The sequence below is a fragment of the Kryptolebias marmoratus genome, linkage group LG7, assembly GCF_001649575.2.
Source record: "Kryptolebias marmoratus isolate JLee-2015 linkage group LG7, ASM164957v2, whole genome shotgun sequence".
Taxonomy (NCBI): domain Eukaryota; kingdom Metazoa; phylum Chordata; class Actinopteri; order Cyprinodontiformes; family Rivulidae; genus Kryptolebias; species Kryptolebias marmoratus.
This window is the reverse complement of record NC_051436.1, coordinates 9743849-9765582: the sequence shown is the minus strand read 5'-3', so window position 1 is coordinate 9765582 and position 21734 is coordinate 9743849. Positions and strand designations below refer to the sequence as shown.

At 43.7% G+C, this 21734-nt stretch overlaps 1 protein-coding gene across 1 annotated transcript; it reads right to left on the bottom strand.

Moving 5' to 3' along the window:
* Positions 1-4749: 4749 nt before the first annotated feature.
* Positions 4750-7184, bottom strand: LOC108234823 (fatty acid-binding protein, intestinal). The gene is made up of 4 exons (XM_017414317.3): positions 7025-7184; positions 6592-6764; positions 6320-6427; positions 4750-6195 (listed from the first exon to the last, which is right to left on the bottom strand). The coding sequence occupies exons 1-4, from the start codon at positions 7089-7091 to the stop codon at positions 6145-6147; spliced, it is 399 nt and encodes a 132-aa protein (XP_017269806.1). The 5' UTR covers positions 7092-7184; the 3' UTR covers positions 4750-6144.
* Between the last annotated feature and the right edge of the window lie 14550 nt (positions 7185-21734).

The following is a 21734-nucleotide window of genomic DNA, read 5'->3' as shown; positions in this document are numbered from 1 at the left end:
AGCAAAAAAAAAAGATTCTGAGGGTTTTGTTTCCTGTTTTTAATCTATGCACGCTAAGCTAATTTTCAAAAAGCAATTTAACATAAAGCACAATATGTTATGTATATAATAATACATATAAGTGATACTTTGAGACTTAAGAAGTCTTTTAAGAAAGAAATAATTAGCCCTGTAAGGCTAAGTTAAAAAACAATCCTGACCTTAGCCGCCAAATGGATTCACTTAGCTAGACGTGCTAGCATTAGCTTATTAGCTAAATCTTCTCAAAGTGATTTTAAACGGATACAACAGTAAGACATGATGACTGTCTATGGTCTACAATGTGTAGTTTGTATGACAACAATAAGTATTGCTAGGTAACTGGAAAGATGTTATTATTTATTTTATTTTTAGCTAGCTAGCTATCTAAAGTTAGTCACATCTGTCCATGAAGGGTCCTTAAAAACGCAAAACAAATCTTAAATTAGATGCCTAAAATCTGTACTCCTTTTCAAACAAGCAAATTGTTAATTTTTTAAGATATAATGTGCTTTTTAATTCTGAACTAAAACATAAGAAAAATAATGTTGAAATTTGTAAAAGAAGGAAGGTTTTTGTGCTTCCAGCTCGATGGTTACTGTTAAGTGTTTTCTTTTTGCAAGGCAGGGCCCTGTAATGTAGTGTTTGCTGCCAGTTTGAGGACAATGAGCAGCGCAGACCTTTAGAAACAGGAAACCATTTCATTGTAGCCAACAGGCAACAAAAATAAACAGGGGGTAGTGTTTTCAACTCCTATAACAACTCCAGTCTGAAAAGAAAATAGCACTTCATGCGACCGCTAAACATGAAAAAAGGAGTATATGTGTATGCAGAGAGGTGTGGGATATGACAACAGGTGTGCTGATTACTAATGGAAAACAGGTGGTATGTGAGGGAACAAGGACTTTTGCAAACATATAATAGCACAAGAATAAAATCTAAGAACAACTAAAACTTGTTTTCACTTGAAACAATTCCTTATTTCCTCATATTGCCTCTGTACGTTAGATCTGCATTGGGTGGAAATTGGTAGAAATAAAGATATGGGTGTTTCTTTTTATGATAGAAACGCTGAGGTATACTTAAAATAAAGCTCCCTTTTTTAAATTGTAAGGTTTCAGCAGCTCATATATACCTTAGCTGCGCGTCAGCCATTTCTGGTAGAAAAATGCGCAGAAAAGGTCTGTTGAGTCCTCACAAAAACAACTGTTGTTCTTAAATTTTCACCCTTCCCAACATAAGGTGCTAGCTGAACGTGTTTGATTGGCAGCCCAGAATACAAGCATCGAGCTGGTCGAGAAAAATCCGACCACAAAGTTTGCCCGTTTCGAAATCCACCTGCACATGGCGCCTATTTCCCTTTTTTTTTTCCCTCTTTCACACTTTTGTCATTGGATAACACCTCCGCCGCAATCCCAGGATGGCTGTCAGGCCACGGTGTGGGATACCATAAAGTAGTTTCTTGTGCCGGGGGAGCCCGAGACCTCTCCCTGCCCTCTATAAGAATAGCCTGCCGAACCCGGGAGCTGGCCCACTCTCGAGACGGAGGACCGGAGCCAATTTAGTTTCTCGTCCTCTCGTCTCATCTGTCAGCTGGGTCTTCTCGCACTCGCCCGGGCCTGGGGGTTGTTCGAGCGGCGATCGTCGAGGTGGAGCGACGTGTCGACGTGGGTGGGAAAAAATTCTTTAGGATGCGTGCGTCTGTTCGCCCGGCCCGCGACACGTTGTAATGGCGTTACTCCCTCTGAGGAGCGCGTAAACGAGGTGTCCGTGGCGCTTTTAATTCACAGCTGCAGACAGTCAGGTGAAGGCGTTTGTGTGGGAGGGCCTCTTACTCTATAGAAGAGTCAGGCATACAACGAAAATAAAAACCAGAAGCTGAATTATCCCGTCTTTAATGTGTGCCTGCGTTCTAGATTTGTATAAACGCACACCTGGTTCATTGCTGTGAAACATCAACTACATGTTGCCATTTTGTCACAGTATTTTGACAACACCTGGTTTAAATTGTGATGAGTTTCGTTGCATTCTTTGTTTTTATTCTCGTGTTTGCAAAAGTCCCTGTTTCCAGCTCCCCACATACCACCTGGTTACCATTAGTAATCAGCACACCTGTTGTCATTCACCATCGCTCCTCCCTGTGTAGACAGATTTACAGGTTTAGTTTGTTTCCTCTCCTTGTCGGATCGCCTGTTTCTGTGCACTTCGCCATTTTAGCGGTCCCTTCTCTTTGCCTTGGTTTTGCTATTAAAAGTAACCCTGAGATCCTGAACCCGCCGCCGCCGCGCCTGCGTTCGGGTCCCTACAACAAACCATCCACCAAGTCTGAGAGATTTCTGTGTCTGAGGCTCGAAGGGGACAAAACATGGAGTAAACAGCCCGAAGGTAAGAACTTTTTAGCAAAAATTCAAAATACTGTGAAGCTACTGTGGTCCTCCGCCAAAATTTAATGTCCAAAGGTGGGCATGCTAATGCTAATCTGCTAAATAAAGTCAAATTTGGGTAGACTAGCAAAGATAAATCTGAGCATTAAGTCTCGAATCTCTGAGTAATCTCCGTGCAAAACATTTTTTTGGTAACCAAGGCTATTAGTCACCTTATTACACACCGTGAGAGAAATGTGGCTGAACTCGAAGCACTTTAGGCCAAGTCATTCCTGGTGTTTGGGTATCTTTTTTAAAAAAGGGGGCACGACAGGAAGGGAGCGGTTCCCCTTCAGGTCCTGGTCACCATCAGCCTCGTAACCTTTCCCGAGCGGGACAGAGTTCAGTGCTAGCAGCACGTTAGCAGAGGCCCGAAATCCAGCGCTCGGCACTGACTAACCGCTGAGTCACCGTTCAGCAGCCCATGTGTGTGTGTGTGTGTGTGTGTGTGTCTCCGAAGGTCTGCACAGTCATTGTCTGAACAGCGACTGTCCTAAAAGAATCTGGCTGGGCTTTCTTGGAAAGCTTCCCGATCACGTCGCCGGTGCCTCTTGTTGCTTTAGAAACGGGCGGAAAACGAGTGAGTCACTCCAGGGTCGAGGAGTGGCTTCTTCCTGTGCCGTCCCCTGTGTCCCCCCCCGTGTCCTCTTTTCTGTCCACCTCCTCTGGGCGGGCCTCTGACCCCCCCTCAGCTCTTCATCTTCCACCACTTTCCTTTCTCATCCCTGATGCCGTGCTGCTTCAGTCTGCTCCACCAGATTCCCTGAGCACGGGCTCGGTAACGTGTGTGTGTGTGTGTGTGTGTGTGTGTGTCTGTGCGACCGGGTGTGTGTCATATGATAGCTTGATTCAGAATGACATCATAGACCAACTGATGCTCTTTCCCCCTCGAACGTGAGGAGCTCGACAGCGCTGTGCGATGGGGATGTAATGTCATTACAGCTTCCATCTATTATGCCTGTAATGTAGCGAGAGGCATGCTGGGAAAACACTTTGAACTGCAGCTAACTGCGCACACTGCAAGGCTAACCAGTTTAACCCCTTGCTGGTTATTTTACACAGTGTGTTTTATTAAAAAATGACCATTTAATTTATATGGAGCGGTCTTATATGATACAAAACTTGTAGAAACCCATCAGTCTCATCAAACGAGTCCCCCCCTCGTCCAACGCCAGATTAACCCTGTGTGACAGGCCTTTTTTATTTTTTATTTTATCGTACGTGAAAGACAGAGCCAGCCAGGCGGGAGTTGGGCTGACGCGAGACATCAGCCCAGGCGGGTCTTCGCACCGTGTTTAGTTACTCTTCTGTCATAATCTTAGTCTGCTTGTCTCGTGATTTACTGTTGGACTCCTCAGAGGAGCTCAGGTCAGTTCTTGTCACGATCATACCACCAGATATCCTCAGCCGTCCTCCTTACATCCCCCACCTGTCCTGCGTTAGTAATCAGCACACCTGTTGGCATTCACTAATCACCTCTCAGTACATATACTTCCTGGTTTCCCTCCTGTTTTATTTGACTTTTTTTGTAAGATTGTGACTTGTGTTCTTCTTGTTTTGCTGTTTTTTTTTTTCATGCCTTCCAGTTGAATCCTTAAGGTTTTGATCATCATCTGCCTGCATTTTTCCTGCATTTTTGGATCAAGTTTCAACCGTTTTTTTGTAAAAACAGACTGAAACTCTGTTATATTCCGCTGTTTACTTATCATGAGTTTGACTCTTTGTCTTTATGTCATACTATGCGCCATTTTTATGTCAACTTTAACCTATTTTTCTTTCTTATTAGGAGTGAAAAGCTTTTTTTTTCTCCCCTAAATCCTAACAAACATCAAAAACTAAACAGTTACCTTAAAAAAACAAAACAAGGAAACTTCACCACAGAGAAACGAAGGCCCTCCCAACATTCACGCTGTGAAGCTGAGGCTGACGGAAAGCGAGCCGATGGCGCCCTCCTGTGGTCGCAGAAGCTCACTGCACATCTGTTCGCTCCCCTCCCCCCCCCATCTCATGACCAAAAGAAAACACATTTTGCATTTTACCAACTGAATGAACAGCATTGTTTGCTGAGTCACTACAAGAACCCTCATGTTTGGATTTCTGCCCTCGAAGACAAACACGTGACGGCAGAAGATCGACTGCATCAGTTACGAATTATTAGCCTTCCTATCCTTTATGTCATAAAGATAATAAACTTAAGGTTGCCATAAAAATGAAATCCCAAAGATCTGATCTTGGTGCTGCAGCTGGCAGAAAAAACACTATGAGTTTATTAAAACGGTGCAACAAAAAAAAACACACACCTGAGAGACACATTTCTGTTCCTTTTATTGTGGAGGAGTTTTTAATAGTAAACATTAGTGCAAATGGACTCATCATCCAACCTTTTATGCATTTATCATCTTATATCTATATATATGATCTGTGCTGCTTTAATCTCAGGCTGCTGGTTTGTTTTTCGAGGCACTTTAGTCAGTTCACCTGAATTCTCATATAAACCATATTTCTCTCGCCTCTAACTGCGCTTAAACAGGATTGTTTGCCAATTTCTTTTTTTTAAAATAACTTTTTTTTTTTTCATCACAAGACTGTTAATCCCGACACAACACAATGGGGTGTTTTGAGGGTGCTGGAAAGCTCATTTAAAGGGACATTTCCACCAAAAATGTCTCAGTTTTACTCCCCGAGATGGATCGACAGGAACTGGATCTAAAATAAAAAGCGGCTAAAAAAAAAAAAAAAAGACTTATGGTGCTGTTTTCTTTCCGCTGCTGCCAGGTTGCTTGCTCAGGATGGGAGACTGCGACGAAAGGAAGATTTAACGCAGCCTGCTGGCTTCCTTAGATGGGTAACCGTTACTAATTGGCTCTTTATAACGTGTGTGAATGTTTATGGTCGGCGCCTGGAGACGACTTTTGTTGGGACTTGGTGCTGAACAGACAAACTGAATAGAATTTCTCATTGGTTTTTCCTTTTTTTTAACGTGATGACAAATGGATATTTTACAGCACAACAACAACAACAAAAAACAAACATCTGAAATATCGATTTGGGGCCAAATCTAAGTTTTAAGATCTGTTTCGTGTAAATCTAAATCAGAGGTAGGCAACCCTGGTCCTGGAGGGCCACCATCCTGCAGGTTTTACTTGTTTCTCTGCTCCATCATACCTGATTTGAATCAGTGGGTGATTAACAGGCTTCTGCAGAACACGAAGAGGGGATTTAACCATTGAATCAGGTGTGTTGGAGCAGGGAAACAAGGAAAACATGCAGGATGGCGTGCCTCCAGGACCAGGATTGGACACCCCTGATCTGGATGGACTGACCCATGAGAAAAGTCTTCGGGTGTTCCCGTCGCGCTCCTTCGATGCCTAATTCCAGGGTTGTAGCTCGGAAACGTCCTCAGCCGACATTTCTGACCCGGCCAGATGGTTTGTAGAGCTCACAGGTCATTTGATCGAGCAGAACTCGACCAACATCTCGGACCGGTTCTCCGTTTGGCACGACAGTTTTCCATCTTACGTCTGTTAGCAGCACAGCAAGGCGCCGGGACAATAATTCTTCAAAAAACCCAACGTTTTGAGGTAAATGTGATGAAATTATCTTCAGGATACAACTTAACCTAGACCTAACGTTACAATAAAAAAATTTTTAAAAAAGACATAACGTGTCATCTATAGAAAAATAGAAACTCCAAGGATTCATGTTATTGCTTCTTGAAAGTCCTCTTTGCATCCACGCCTTCGTAGTTGTAACTCTGCAGGGAAAAGACAAAGGCGTGGTCGGTGTACAGAGATGTTACTGGAGCAAAAAAACATGTTTATTTTATTTTATTTTGTTTTATTTTGTTTGCACTGACTTCAAACTCTGCGCACACTGACCTGGACGAGCTCTCCGGCCACCAGAGTTCTGGTGGTGGTCAACACTTTGTTGTTGTCCTTCCTGTTGAATTTACCTTTAAGCACTTCACCGTCCATCTCCCACGTTCCCTGGAGAAAAAAAAAAAAAAAGAATTAAATGCACAGATGCCATAAAGCAAATATCCCCGCTCTTCCTATAGACACCCATTGACGGTCCTTCGGCTGCTTCTCTGCTTTCGGCTGAAACCGTTACATTTTCCAGCCCTAAATCGGATATTCTTCTTCCAGCTCACCGTGAGCTCGGTGCCGTCGGCCATGGTGTAGTCGAATGGGACGCCCAGGGTGAAGTCGATCTCTTTGTTGCGGAAGGTGCTGGACTCCTTGATGTGGAACTTGTCGCCGCTCTGCTCGATGGTGACCTTCAGGTTGTCGTGTTCGGCCAGCTTGCGCTTCATGACGTTGATGCCTTGCGGGGGGAAAAGAAAAAGCACGATGCAGATGTTGAAACGTGGCACTTATTTGTTGGGCAAAAAAACTCCATAAAAAGCTGGATTTAAGCAACAGAAAGTCGAACGAAGCGCTTGGGTTTTATTTAAAGTCAACACCCAGTCTGATCGACAGCTTTTAGCTCTAACTTGTGTTTCCTAAAGTCCTGATGCAGGTGTTGCAGGATGATTTGGGTCACCCGTCACCTTTCTCCCCCCCCACGCCTCCCTGGTGACTCACCCAGCTGCTCCATGAACTTGTCGTAGTTCTCGCTGCGGTCGACCTTCCAGGTTCCGTTGAACGCCATGACTGCCGAGGCTCTCGGGGGGGGAGGTGGGAAAAAAAAAAGTCCTGGGTCCGGGAATGGCTCAATGCCTTCTATTTTATACACAGGCCTCCTCCTTCCACCGCCCACGCCTCCCTCCCTCCCCCTCCGACCTCACTGAGCTGGCACTGGAGGATCCTCCTCTTTATCTCGCTGATTATCTTGTCTGCTGATGCGGCCGTTCCAATGTAGGCCGATTGCTGCCCCGACCTCGAGGACGTGCTGATAAATAACGGGAGGGCAACTCCCCTCTGTGAATCTGGCTCGGCTGAACACTGCCACACTGTTCTGCAGGATGGTGGGAAAAAAAAAAAACAAAACAACAAAACAAGCAAAAAAAAAAAAAGACACAAAGGAGTGAGCTGTTTTGCATCGCTGCCAACGGCGCTCGCTCGGCCGAGCCCCTCTCCGGGTCCCTCGGTCTTTCCTTTGTCGCCGTGTTTTGTGCGTGGCGTAAAACTGACCGATTGATGGTGACAGCCTGGGATCCTCCCAGTCACCTAAACCGGAGAGTTTCTCATCCTTTTAACGTGAACCGAACAGAACCGTCTTTCTCGGCAGACAACTTTGACATTTGCCGGCGTGTCTGGCAAGTCACTGTTTGCACTTCAAACACGCGATGTTTAAAGTGCAAACAGAAGAGTGTTAAATGACACAGCACGGTTTTCGTTTTTTTTTTTGGGGGGGGGGGCGGAGAAGCGAGCCAAAAAGTCTGAGACACTCGACGCTCTCAACCTGCCGATGAAGGCGTCATTTAGCGGGCTTTAGAGTGTCTGTCTGTGTTGTGGCGCATCCTGCAAAGAGTTCACTTTGGAGTGGAGACAAGAAGGTCAAAATGTGATTTAAGTAATTAAACAGGCAGGACCGACCAAAACGTAACGTGAATATAACGCAAACAGGAGACGAACAAGAGGATCTGACAGGGAGCTGCGGAAAACAGGCGTGCTGATTGCTAACGGCAGCCAGGTGGTATGCAAAACAGCTGGGGACGAAAATTACAAGAACGGAACATAAACTCAACGGAACGAAAGGCCCCGACTCGACTCGTGAAAAGGGGACACGTTGGGTTTCAGGCAGGTTTACGTTTTCATTAAGCTAACTTTGCTTTTAATCAACAACAAAAACTAAGCTAATCAAACTATGGCCTCTAATGACCTACCCAAACCAAACTAAATGATAACCAAGACAATACCAAACTAATACAAACAAAAGAAGGAAAAAAAAACCCAATAAAGAAAATACCCGGACAGCTTGCTATGGGCAGAGCAAGAGCAGCCAGGATTAAATAGGTTGGGAACATTTGCTCAGGTCCTTCCAGTCAGGAGCCAACTCCAGACCACACCAACTTCACCTGAGGACTAAAAAACGATTAATCAGGGAAAGACAGGAGTCCCCCCACCACCACCACCACCACCACCAAAAAGGAAGGGTCTTGCCAATACTAAATCTCAGAATGCTGAGAGTCTCTTTCCACCTTCCGCCTCCCAGCAACTGGATCTTGGAAGCAAATGAAGAGACTTGGATGGAGCATTGTAGACAAACTTACAAGTTCTATATGTAGCTGTCAAAAATGTTAATTTACAGAGACACAAGGTAAGGCACCTGCATGTTTTTTTGTAAGCCTTTGTGTGTTTTTATATCTAAGGTGTGAACCTGCAGCAAAAGGGACCAACGTCTGCAGTAAGTCTCTGATTCGGACATTTCAGAGAGATCCAAAAGGTCGATGGATTGGGATCACTGTAAACCACAGCTGGCCTGCTCCCGGACCCAGTATGAACTTCGGTTTGGCCGCTTCTGGTGCGAAACAACTTCTGTCTCTTTCCGAAAGGCCCAGCATTGTCCTGATTGGTCAAGAAGTGTGGCGTTAGCCGCATTCTCTGTCTCCGTTGTGTCAAGAATGTGCCTCAGGATGAAGTAGTTAAACAAAAGAAGCGAGACTACTGAGCAGCTTTCCCTTCAAAATCAACCACTGCTTTATGGACACTTACTTTCCTGAAATGTCCCCGGAGACTTTAAAGAATTGGTAATGTTGGCTGTCGTTCTTATTTAACTATATATATATATATATTGTCTTATAAAGTGGATAGAAGTCAGTTAAACACCCAAACATTTAAACCACAGTAGCATTTTCTCTCCAGAATGTCTTTGGTGAGGACCGGTGGACTTGGGAGTTTAAGTGAGACTGAGCCTGTTAAAAAAAAAACAAAAAAAACCCAGCAACATTACTCGTGTTGTCCATAAAGAAGTTGTCATTCCGCTCACGTCCCCGGACAATGGGGGCACTATATTGTATCTGCATTCTTGAGAGGGAAAGGCTTTGCCCTCGGAGCTGAACTGTGGGATTATGGACAAGAATACTGATTACAATGTTCGCAGCACCAAAACAGGGCCTCTCGGTTGCTACGAGATTATCCTCCCATTTAAGGGTGGGTAAATGCAACGGAACGACACTTGCAGAGGAAGTGTTTAAAACTGACTGGTTAGTCATGAATTGGAGAAACATTTAGGGGAAAAAAAGAGCGTAGTTTGTTTAACATAGAGTGACAAGTTGCAACTGATGTCACCCAAAGTAAATGTAAATAAAAGTTTTCATGTTAAAGCACTTTGGATTTGTCTAAATAAATAAAAATACATTCTGTAATTTATATTGGGTGTAATAAAACAAACAATCAACAATAACCACATATAGTTGATGCTACCTTTGGGAAAAAAAGACAGATTGATGTAACTTTGTTGCTTGTGGAAAAAGCTAAGCTAAGCTAAGCTAACGGGCTACTGGTTATGTAACATAACAAATCAGCTTTAATACAGATGGTCATTTTCGATTTATGTCACTGAATGTAAATTTCTGTATACTCTTAAAATAACATATGATGGGAACAATATCCAACCATCAGTTATTGCATATTTAAAGGATTTTACGAGCTCATATAATAAACCCAAACCTGCTGACTTTTTATGCTAAGCTAAGCTAAGCTAAGCAGCCACTGGTTAGGCAAAAACCAGGCCATAAAAAAGGGTAATTATCAATTATGTCACTGGGCGTAAATGTTGTTAGAAGGTGATAAGTTTGTGTCTGATTATCATCGTGTCTCCTCTTTATAATCCTTTTTACAGCGCTCAATGAGACAATGTGGACTTTGACTTTTGATTGGGCAAATTTAAGATACGTTTACAGATGTAATTACAGCGTTAATCTAAAGTGATGACCAAAGAGACTGGGCGGTGTGTAATAAAAGTGTTTTTTTTTATGCTTGTATGGCATATCAAACTTTTTTTTATTTACAAAAGAAAAGAAACAAGTTTAAAGAAAAGGAAGCCCGGGCTTTAAAAAGATACAATTCTGTCATGGAAATCCCTGGGCTGAGAATCCAAACACCATCATCAGCTCACGGCTCGTTACTGCTTCAACAAATCCGAGGTAAACCTTTCACCGTGCAAAGAAAACACAACCGAACACGATCTACAAACACCACCTGTCGCCCTCCGCTTTGCGTTTATGTGCTTTTCTTTACGCGTTCTGCATGCAAACACTTGTTCTGTTCGTTTATTTTTGGGTTGTTTGCTCAGACCTGGGTTTTTGGATTTTTATTTTTGTCATTCGTCGATTTGAAATGAATTTAGAGTTCCAGCAGCGCTTTGCGTTTGCTCTTCATCTGCTGCCTGTTTCACACGGCCTCCTTGGCGTTACTCCTTCTTCGCCGTGACGTCCATTTTGGCTGAAGCAGGAAACGAAAACGAAAGCTTTCCCGTGGTGTGGTACCTTTTCACCATGAACAATCACTGAAGCTGAGCCATGTACAAGTTTTAGTGCATAAAATGAATCTTTTTTCTAGGTAAAGCTTTGCTTACATCAGCAAGACGTGTGGAAAAAGTTTTCCACAGATTTGTTACAACAGCACAGATTTTAGAAGTTCATTAATCCACTAAAAACATAATTTTAAAAAACTTATAGAAAATCATTGTTAAACCTGATCAACTAATATCATTTCTTATTAAAAACCTCTAAGAACTAACTCCATGCTGTATACACACACACACACATAAAATAGAGCATAACAACGCCTATTTGTTTCATTGAACTGCATTTATTAAAAAACTCAGGAGCATTTTATCGACAGTGGTCACATTTTAGGTTCTCATAACACTTTGGGTAATTAGCTAACTGTAAGCTGAACTGTAGGTTCATATTTTCCTGCCACTAAAGCATAAAGTATCACTTTCTGCATTACAGGAATGTCCTGAAAACACAGCAGAGGGTGCTGCTACACCGTTTGTTCTTCCCAGAGTTCTAACGTCTGGGGAAATCCTCAGTTTGAGGCTGAATTTATTATTACTAAAATAAGTTATTTAATTATTTGTGGTCACGTGAATCATATTTAGTTTTCACTGGATCTGAACTTGTGGAAAAAATCATAAAAACTGAATATTTTGTCTTTCGGTGTTTGAATACTAATCGAGAAAGAAAATACTGACAGATTCTTCCAGTTATTCAAGGTTGTGTTTGTCTGTAATCGTGCTGGAAATTGTCAAACTATAATTTTTTTTATTCTTTTGTATTTAGAGTTTAATGCACGCCACATGCAATCAAACTTTGCATTAAAAAAAGCCTAAGTTGTGGAAATGTGCAGTCAGGGAGAGCTCCAAAGTGCTCTGTGGCTCCATCTTGTGGATGCTCTGCAGTTAGATGCAAAAAACTTGAGTTGAGACGTGATATTTGGTCCTGACTGTAAGAGTTGTAGATGTGTACACGGCTCCGAAGCAAACGGTTTGCTTTTGACTGAAACGACTCACTTTTTTGACCAGTTTTCAGTTCACTTTCGCTCAGTTCCAGCCCAAGAAACGAACATGTGGGTGCGTACGTACGTACGTATGTACAGGAAGGAGAATGATTCCCCTTCACTTGCACATGGCCTTGGCCTAAATAAGACCGCTGAGGAGCGAGCAGAGGTCAATGTTGTCGAGGCTCGGAGGTGAGGCAATGTTTGAATTTCAAACGAGGCCTCGGATGGCAGAGAAAGCCGGGATTCAGAGGCAGGCACACGACGCAGCGCTGACGCCAGGGCCGAAAGAAAAACAGTGTTTTTTAGTCAGGGAGGTGGGGAAAGAGTGACCCAACGAGGTTCATTGGGGCCGGGAGACACCGGGAGACGGATTAATGCTTCATCACAGATGAAGACAGACCTCACAGCTCTGGATAAATGGGTGCATGTTCACCTGGAGAGGTGGCTTTTCTGTGTGGGTTTGAAAGTGTTTTACAGTATTTTAAACTCCTCCTACTTCAAAATACAAACTCCGACACTCAGACAGACTGTAAAAGAAAAAGAATGAAAAAAAATACAGCCTCTCCCCTATGGCCCGTAGTCAGAGCTTCACCCTTCCAATATTTATTTTCCTGCGTTGATGATGCGTTCAAACCCCGAGCGAAGGATTACACGCCCGGCTTGGCCTTACATCCTACAGCTTCTGCTGAGGCTGCTGCTGCCACCCACCGCAAGCTGCTCCGGTGGGGGGGCGGGGGGCTACCAGCAGGGCCCCGCTGTGGGTTCCCAAATGACCCAGCACCAGGCGCCATGCAGTGCCACCTCTAGTGCAGAATTTCCCCCCCATCCCCGGATACAGCCCCAGTAGGCACACAAGAGCCGGATGACAGAGTTGCAACACAATTCTTTAAAAAAACCAAACAAAAAAAAAACCCCAACAGGTTATCGAGACGAAACAAAGACTTGATAAGTTATAAAAAAAAAAAAAAGGCCAGAGTCGTGTCGCGGCACCAAGGAAAAAAAAAAAAAAAAAACGTCTGCAATAAATGTAAAAAAAAAACATGCAGCTACGACTCAAACACTCCTGCCTGATTGAAGAGGTGTTAATTACAATCATCCCGTCTTCTTCGGCTGATTTTATTTTGCGCTCGGAGAGTTTGACCCAGTTTCGCTTTGACGAAGTCGCCACGTTCGGTACATTCGGCGCACATTCTCTCGTGGCCTTCTCGATGCTCCGGCCCCCGTCGCTCAACTGCCGCTCAGTTGTCGTCAATAGCCACTTGTTGGCAAATCCTCCAACAATTTCCTCTTGTAAACGGTGTAAGGTGACCTTTTTTTGTTTTGTCCCCCCCCCCCAGCACTGTGTAACCAATATTCTGTGACAAACCTCCTCACAAGCTTTTTCCAGCGCTCTCATGCTGCTTCCCAGCCAATCTTAATGTTTCCTCTACTTGCCTCGATCACTAAAGGGTTCTTTTTTTTCTGTTCTTGTTGTGCTGGGAGGACAAACGTTAAGCCCTTAATTGCAGGTGGTGTATGCTTTTTTTTCTCCCCCCCCCCCCTCAATCCCAACCCCTTTTGTTCCCATGGCTGAGGGAGAAACAAAGGCTCCTTTTTTTGTTTCTTTCCTTTTTTCTAACCCTTCGTTCTGACTCTTAGAAGTAGTGTGAGGATGAGGAAAGGATTAAGTCAACATTTCTCATGACCTCTGGGGGCTGGGGGGTGGGGGTTGAAGAGGAAGCATGCGCGGCGCTTTCATTAGGCCGAATTGAACGCACACGAGCCTCGACGGTTGGCGCTTTCTGTCTCAGGGCCCAGCGACGGAGCACTAACCTAACGCTGAAGGCCTCCCTCCCCGCCACGACCGCGCGGCACGGAGTCGACCGCTGCTGTTCATTTGTTTCCTATTACCCCGAGCTCCATTCGGGTAATTGGCCCTGACAGTAACTTTTTCCTCCCCGCGGTATTGACTAGATCTAATTAACGACCGCGGGCGAGACGGTGAGCCTGGTGCACCCTAAAGGGACGGCGCAGATCGTTCGAAGTGGCGTTTACCGTGGCATCCGTGACCAACAAATACCACCTCACCTCTTCGAGCGGCTTCAGCTGGGCTCCAAAACTCCTCTTATTTCCACAGACTCGACTCTTTGTGTGCAGTTTATACATCAACCTGTCAGCCTTTTCGTCTCTTCCACCCAGAGCCTCCCTCACTGTTCCGGGACGTACTGTTTTTTTTCCTGTGGGATGAACCTGGGAAGCTCTTTCCTCTTTACTTCCCCTCCAGGCCTGTGCTGGTACAAGTCATAACCCCGAGCCGAGTACAGTGTCCCCCCCCCAGCCCCCTCGGCTTTCATTGGACGTACAGCGTGTAATAGCTGCAGGGCCGGGCGTCGGCATGGGGGCTCGTATTTGTGTGTCTCCAGGCCCCCCTGATGTTTATCTGAGGACATGCAGGAGTGCGATCACCCACCCCAGTTTCCATCACCACCTGCTTGCAAAAATCCAAATAATTACCCGCGCTCTAATGTGGGTGGTGGTTGTTATCTGCAGCAGTAGCAGCGAAGCCTGATGGATCCGCCGCCGCGCCTCGCCGCTCTCCTCTTCCGAGACGATGAGTCGAAGAGGGTCATCGTGGCAGCCGAGTCAGTAAACCGGAGTCATTCGTTAGTTTCTGGGTGTTTAAATTCTTGGACAAGTTTGTTCCTGTGATTCATTTTGAAGCCTTTTTTCCAAAAATAGTAATAATTTCAAAAAAAAGTTATGCAGAAATGAAACTTTTTTCACCTCTCAGCCAAACGTTCTCTGGTCTTCCTGTGCAGTTTGGGAACCCGTTCAGTTGAAGGAGATCAATAAGAATCTGTCAACTTAAGCTGACCTGTTCAACGATATTGAGTTAATGAAACTTCTGACATGAAGGCGTCAGGGTGAGGCATTCTGCAACAGACTCGAATCTATAAGTGGATTTAAATGCAAAACTGTGAAAGATGGGACAAAAGACAAAGTTAGGAGGAATTAAAAAAGAAAAAATAACAATCAAACAATCAAACACCGTGGCAGACAAAACAAAAACACACAAAACAAACAAAAAAAAAAGGTAAAAATGCAGTGTGAAGACTGAGACAGCTAATAAAGCTAAACAAAAGAGTAGAACCACTAGCTAAAAGCAGCAAAAATCTACCTAAAAGCTAAATATTGCAAATCAGTATCTAAATAGTAACAGAAGCCGAGGGCAAGCTAAAAGCTTACGGTAACAAACATGAGATAAAAAAGCAAAAAGCTAGCTAAAACCTAAAGTTGCAAAAAGGTAAGTCAAAGGAGCTTAAAGCTAGCTAAAAACAGCAAAATATTAGCTAAAAGCTAAAAAAAACAGAAGGGTAGATAAAAGCTGAAGTAGCAAACACTAGATAGAAACAGCAAAATACAAGCTAAATATACCAAAAGGGAAGATAAAAGTAGCAAAAGGCGAGCTAAAAGCTAATGCAGCAAAATGATGACTTAAAGCTAAAGTAGCAAAAGGATAGCTAAAAGCTAACAACAGCAAAATGTTAGCTAAAAGGTAAATATATCAAAAGGGAAGATAAAAGTAGCAAAAAGCGAGCTAAAAGCTAAAGAAGCTCGAAGCTAAAAGTAGGATAAAAAGACAAAAAAAAGGGTACGGTTCAGTGAAGCAGTTTTTGAGGGAACTGAAGAGCCAATAACGTCTTTCTGTGGGGAAAATATTTGTAATAAAGTTAAATAGAAAAGTTTAAACGAACAAACCCTGCGTGACGTGTTAAGCGGGTGGACTGTGTGTTGGGGATCACCCTCAGCTTCTACGGAAACACCAAATTATTAGCTCCGCATCTGAAAAACTGAACTGACGAGGTCGAGTCCGCTGATCTGTGCTTCGTTAGCCGGGAGCCACCGATCGATCGCCGAATTTTGGCGATCGGTGAGAACATCTCCAGAAATGATTTCTCGTTCGTTAAAAATGACGTACAAAGAGATCGGTTTGGAGGAGCTGCGTTCTTTCGGTTCAGTCTTTGGTGTGACTGATCAGCTCTGACACATCTCGCCGATCCAGCTCCAGCGGTCTCTTCCCACCTGTTTACCCCCCACACCCCCACCGCTCCTCCCACCACTCTAAATGCACAGCATGAGATCCAAAGAACTGGGCCAGACCCCCCTGCCGGGCCTCAACAATGCCGGCCATCCCTGAAACGCAGAGGAAACATTCAGGGGGATTACAGCGTTAGTTTTGGGTTTTTTTTTCAGAGTCAGTCACCTGGAAAATGGAGGCCATGAATGGGCTGCTTGCACCAGGATGCGGCCACTCACCAACAAACGCAAACGGGCACGAAACAAACCTGGGACCAGTGTCCCCGCAAGGCCAACGGGGGGAAGAACGCAGGAGTGACTGGTTTCACGTAACTGTTACTCAAACGCCTATCTGCCGTAATTATTCACGCGGCGGTGAATTATTCATGAGGAGGAATCCGTGCCTCGTGAATTTGTGCACTTCCTGCCAAGTCCTGACGTCCTACATATTGAGATGGATGGTTATTATTGTTCGCCAGCGTTCAGCAGAATTTACTCTGAGAACCTCAGAGTCCGGCGTTTTAGCCACACACCCGTTTTTACGCTGTGCTTCAGTTTCAGTGTTAAAATATCACAATGAAAGAAGTTTTCAGGATGATGTGGATTCGTGCGTGAGATAAGCCTTGTTTTATTGTTGTTATCTGCTTCAGCTGGGGAATGTGCTGCGTTCTGACTCCCACACTTCACTGCAGCCCGTTCAATAAACATTTTTGTGTGCGTGCCGAAATCTGATTATGTCTAAAAGTTCGGAATTTAAAGGGGAGAGCGCGGACACCTCTTAGTGCCCGACACATGAAGTTGTTCCTGTGTTGAGGGTGGGCAGGGTTGAGATAACCAGGATACGTTTCGTGTATTCTGGTTATCTCAGCGTGATAAAAAAAAAAAAGTGCGATCTGGATCAGCACCAAAATGTAATCCATTGTTTTTTTTTGTTTTAGCCCCAACATTTCCTGAAAATTTCCTCCAAATCTGCTCATTAGTTTTTTACCTGATCTTTACTAACAGACAGACAAACCTACAGACACAACCAGATTCAGAACTTCCTTGGTGGAGGTAATAAAAGGGTCACATGTAGGGGCAGAGAAAAGTTTTTAACTAAGAGGTTACTTGTGACTTTGACCTTTGACCCCATGAACCTTGACATCAACAGGCATCATCTTTGACCTAAGAGGTGTCCAACTGTGCAGTTTAATTTTCCTCCCTTACATAGTTGCATAGCTAGAGCACAAGGTCATCTTTGACCTTGACATTTGAGCCCATCACCTTGAAATCATTAGTGATCACCCTTGATCAGCTGTGGAGTTTAACCTTCCTGCAGGGTTAGAGCACGGGCTGATTTGTGACCTTGACCTTTGACCTTTAACTTTGGTCGGATCACCACCAAAATTTAATCCCTTGTTCCTTGCACCATTTTTGATGTTTCCTGGAAATATCATACGAATTTGTTGCCAACTTTTTGAGTCATCTCGTGCACATACAGACAGACAGACAGACAGACGCTACAGAAAACATGACCTCCCTGATGGGAGGTGACTAAAATCAAAAACTGGGTGTGGTAGTAGCTGAGAGTCATCCTCAACGTGCAAACACTTACAGTACTGCTCACAGGATGTCTGTTTAAAGGGTTTGTCTGTTAGCAAAACATCTCACAGCCAGCTGGCCTTAACCAACACCACAACCCCCGACTCTCACCGAGCGGGGACGACTGGAACGCGGCGAAGTGGGAAATGACGTCTCTCTGAGTTCCGATGTAGACGGAACGCATCATTGCGTGAACTCCGTCTCAGTAATTTCAGCGCAAGCCTTACGGAGCTGGAGATAAACGGAAACCCGGGCAGCAGGTTTTGGACTGAATGTGGACCGGAGGAGGATCAGATACGGAGCAGTCTGTTCAGTGAAAGTGTGTCCGTGTCCAACGCTCCAATGAGGGGGATCAGTCGGGATACACAAGTTAGGAAAACAAATTAACTACAGTGTCCGTGAGCCATTACCTGAAAACTCACCTGTGTTTTTCTCAGTTGGCAGCCTTTAACAAACAGCCCCCCCCCCACTCCCCCCCCCTCCTCTTCTGACACTTTGATGCTTTGCCTCTGTTGTGTTCGGCTTTTGTTGCAGGTGGACGGCCCCGTCTTTATTCCCTGCTCGCGGGGTAGCGGGGGCTTCAGAGGCCTTTGGAATCGCTGTTTTCACGGTTTTAAAGCTTTCATCTCTTTTGCTGGTCGAGGAAGTGTCATGCTGATATTGAGGGGTGGGGGGGGCGGGTTGTTTTGTTGGACAGGGCGGAATCAGCAGGTCTCCCTTGTCGGAGTGTGTGTGTGTGTTGGGGGGGGGGGGATTGAAGCACCCTGCTTGCGATGGGAAACCAGGCGGCTCTTAATAGGACAAAGTCCAGGCTCTGGTTTGAGAAAAGTGTGTTAGGAATTAGATGTTGCGGCAGAAGGGAAAGCACAGCCGGGGTAAAAGCAATTCTCTCATCGGGGGGAGAGCCACATCTTTTGTGACTCCCCACCCCCACCCCCCCACCTCGCTGCCAGGCGGAGAAGATCAAATACACGCTTTAAGGAAAACGTAAGACAAATTTGTTGAAGCTCAGAATGAGAACTGAATCCATCAACGTAAACAGAAAAGCAGAATTGTAATCCTTTGGGTTGGAAATACGTCTAACTGGCATTTAAGTTGTTCATAAACATCTAGTTTAAAATCGGGCTAAATATGGTCTAAAAGGGAACATTTCCTAGATGTCTAAAACTAGTTTCAGAAGTCCGCATTTAGCTGAGATTGGCGAGAATAAATGTGCGCTGCCCGAGCCGAAGAATAAAAAACTAATCTGTTGAAATGTTCAATAATCATATTGTGTATTTTTAAATATAAAACAGCAACAACACTGTGCCCGACTCTGGAGCGGAAGACTAAATAATAGTTTCCCTGACATGTCTGTCTTCTTTTTGGGAAGGTAACAGTGTGGCAAACGGCTCCCGTTCCTCATTTCCTTCTCCTGAGAAACAACCCCCCCCCAGCTCAAAGGAGATGATAAATGTTTGTGCTGGTCTTTGAGGACAGAACGTTTTTAGCCACGGCAGATACTTTCATGAATATGAGCGGGTTTTCCTCTTAAAACTCGTTCATTTGTTGGTAAACGGCACAAGGGAGACATAGTTTTGTTGCCAGCGTAGTTTGAGGTGCATGTTTCCCTTTGCGAGGGCTTTATGAATTAAATGAATGTGCAGAATCCTGGCCGTTTGGGCACAAGTTTCTTAGACACGCTGATGTTATAATCACAATTTTGGTGGCTGAAAAACTTATAAGGTGCTCAGACCAAATATTCTAAGTTACTTTTAAAATCCAATGGGCCAATGGCAATTTTGTACGACTTACAGACTTGAGCTGTGTGTCTTACTTATTTTTAGTTGTTTGTGTGGAAGATAAGGACTTAAGTAAGCCAGAGACATTCAAGGCTAAACGACGAAGACTCAATGCTGGAGTTGTGAAGGCTGCCCAGTTAACGAAGTAACACTAATTTTAATAAAGTCCAGCAGTAACCATCACATAAGGCAGAACCAAAAGTGAACAAATTGATACTCAAACGTAGACGGCTTTTTAAGTGACTCCGAATATGAGCTGTCCTTTTACAAGAAAAAAAAATTCTAAAGTGATTTTTCAAACTCAACCATTTTTATAACTAAATAAACTTTCCTTTTTCGCCTACTAGCTTCATTCGCCGACCTCCTTGTCCGTCTAACAAACAGCTGAAAACCAGCGAGTCACCACGAAGTGACCTTTGAGTCGCATTCAGCTTCCCAGAGTGGCTCCGGTGGCGTTGGGTGACATCACTGGCCCCGGTGAAAGCGGCTCTTTGTGCTCTTTCCTCCGACACCTCGTATCAGGAAGCCTTGCTTCGCTTTCGTTCTCACCAGAAACCACTTTTTCTCGTCCTCTCATTAACTCCCGACAGCTAAATTACAGGCTCCTCCAAACACCCATTTGTCAAATAATAATAATAATAATAAAAAAAGAGACATGAAGCACGTTTGGTTGCCTTTTTATTTTTTTAGGAAATTTCCTGTAAACTTCTAGGATTATGTAAAAAAAAAAAATGCATTTTTAATTTGTTAAAGTCCATTGCGGTAGGAATATGTTTAGATACACGTTTGTGTTTAAATCAGTCTAAACTATGGTGGCGTATGGTCAAATTTACCAGTGTTTTCATGGAGTGTGAAGTATTTTTACACTTCACACTTCACATACACGCAGAAGAGGACTTTCTCACACCTTCCAAAAGCTCCGTGAGGAGGAGGATCCTAACCATAACGTGAGCGATCCCAACGATAAGCCCCACAAAGCCTGTGAACTGCGGCGCTCGGATCCTTCGGCTCGCATTGATGTTGGGCCTTGAGTTGTACAATTATACGACGAACCCAACAGATAAAAGATCCCATTTATCTTGTGTTTTGTAGCCGCGAAGAAAGAAGAGCTTCAAAAAGTTTCCCGAAGACCTGTGCAGTTCCCCCATTGGGACATGTTTTTGTAAAAACGACGCTTTGTTCACACCTGTGGTCAGCGCTTTTATTTTGTATTTTTTTTTCTTCTTTTCTCCCCCCCCTCCATTTATCAGAGTTTAATCAGCATGCAGCCAGCATTTTGCAGTCTTTAGTTGTGAATAGACTGCAGTTTGTATTGTTATCTGCTCTTCTGTCTCTGTACCTGACTGACTTCAGCTCCCTGCAGGCTTTGAACCAGAACCAGCTGTTGGGCCGTGTGCCTGCACGTTGCTGTGGGATGACTCCAGGGACACTAAAACGTACAAAAAAAGAAAGAAAATCTCATTTGAAATACAAGTTTTTACTTCAACTTCTGTTTCTCTCTATTTAAAGTGCGATAAACATTCATCTGTCTCAGATAAAATCTTTTTTATGTTTACTTTGTGCAAGTTTGGACACTTTTGATAGATTTTTTTTTTTTTTTGGCTGAAAGAAAAGAGGTCCTTTGCATAACAAGCATGACAGAAAGTAAAAAAAGAAAAGATTCTGTTTTAAAAAAAAGAAGACCTTGAATTATACTAATTTAATAGAAAAAAATATTAAGAATGCAAATAATGTATTTATACTGAATATGGTCTCATATCAGATTTTATACCGTATCATATCATAAGTTGTATCATATTGTATGGTTGTGGAAGAAATCAATTTCCAGGGAGAAATCACTCAAACAGGTTTATTTATGTATGGTGCACGACGTACAGAGAGCCTTAAAGACAATTCAACCTGGAGAGACTCACATGGAAAAAGATGGCGATTAAAAAGTTTAATGACATGAGAATTTGGCGCTCATTTAACAATTACCATCAGAGTCCCAGGTTCGAACGGGAAGCTCTGAATCAAAGCTCTGCCTCCAGAGTCGACACAGGAGCTTATATCCAAGATATTAAAATGTTGGTCGGCAAGGAGGAGACAGGAAGCAAGGTCAGTCTGGTTTCAGTGAAGAGTAACAGGGTCATTTAAGGTGTTATCTTATAAAAACCTTGCCACCACAGTATATTGTAGCATACTGTATTGTATACTGTATCATATAGTATTATACACTGAATTATATCATATTGTGTATTATAATATTATGTTGTATATCATTGTATTGTTGACTGTGTGGTACATTGCATCACATCATATTGCCGACTGTATTATATTGTATTGTTTTGTAAAACAAATGTGACGTACAAACCCAGATGATAAACATAAAATTGTGCAGACAAAGCAGACAAGGTTGAACAATAGTAAAAGCCAGATGTTCG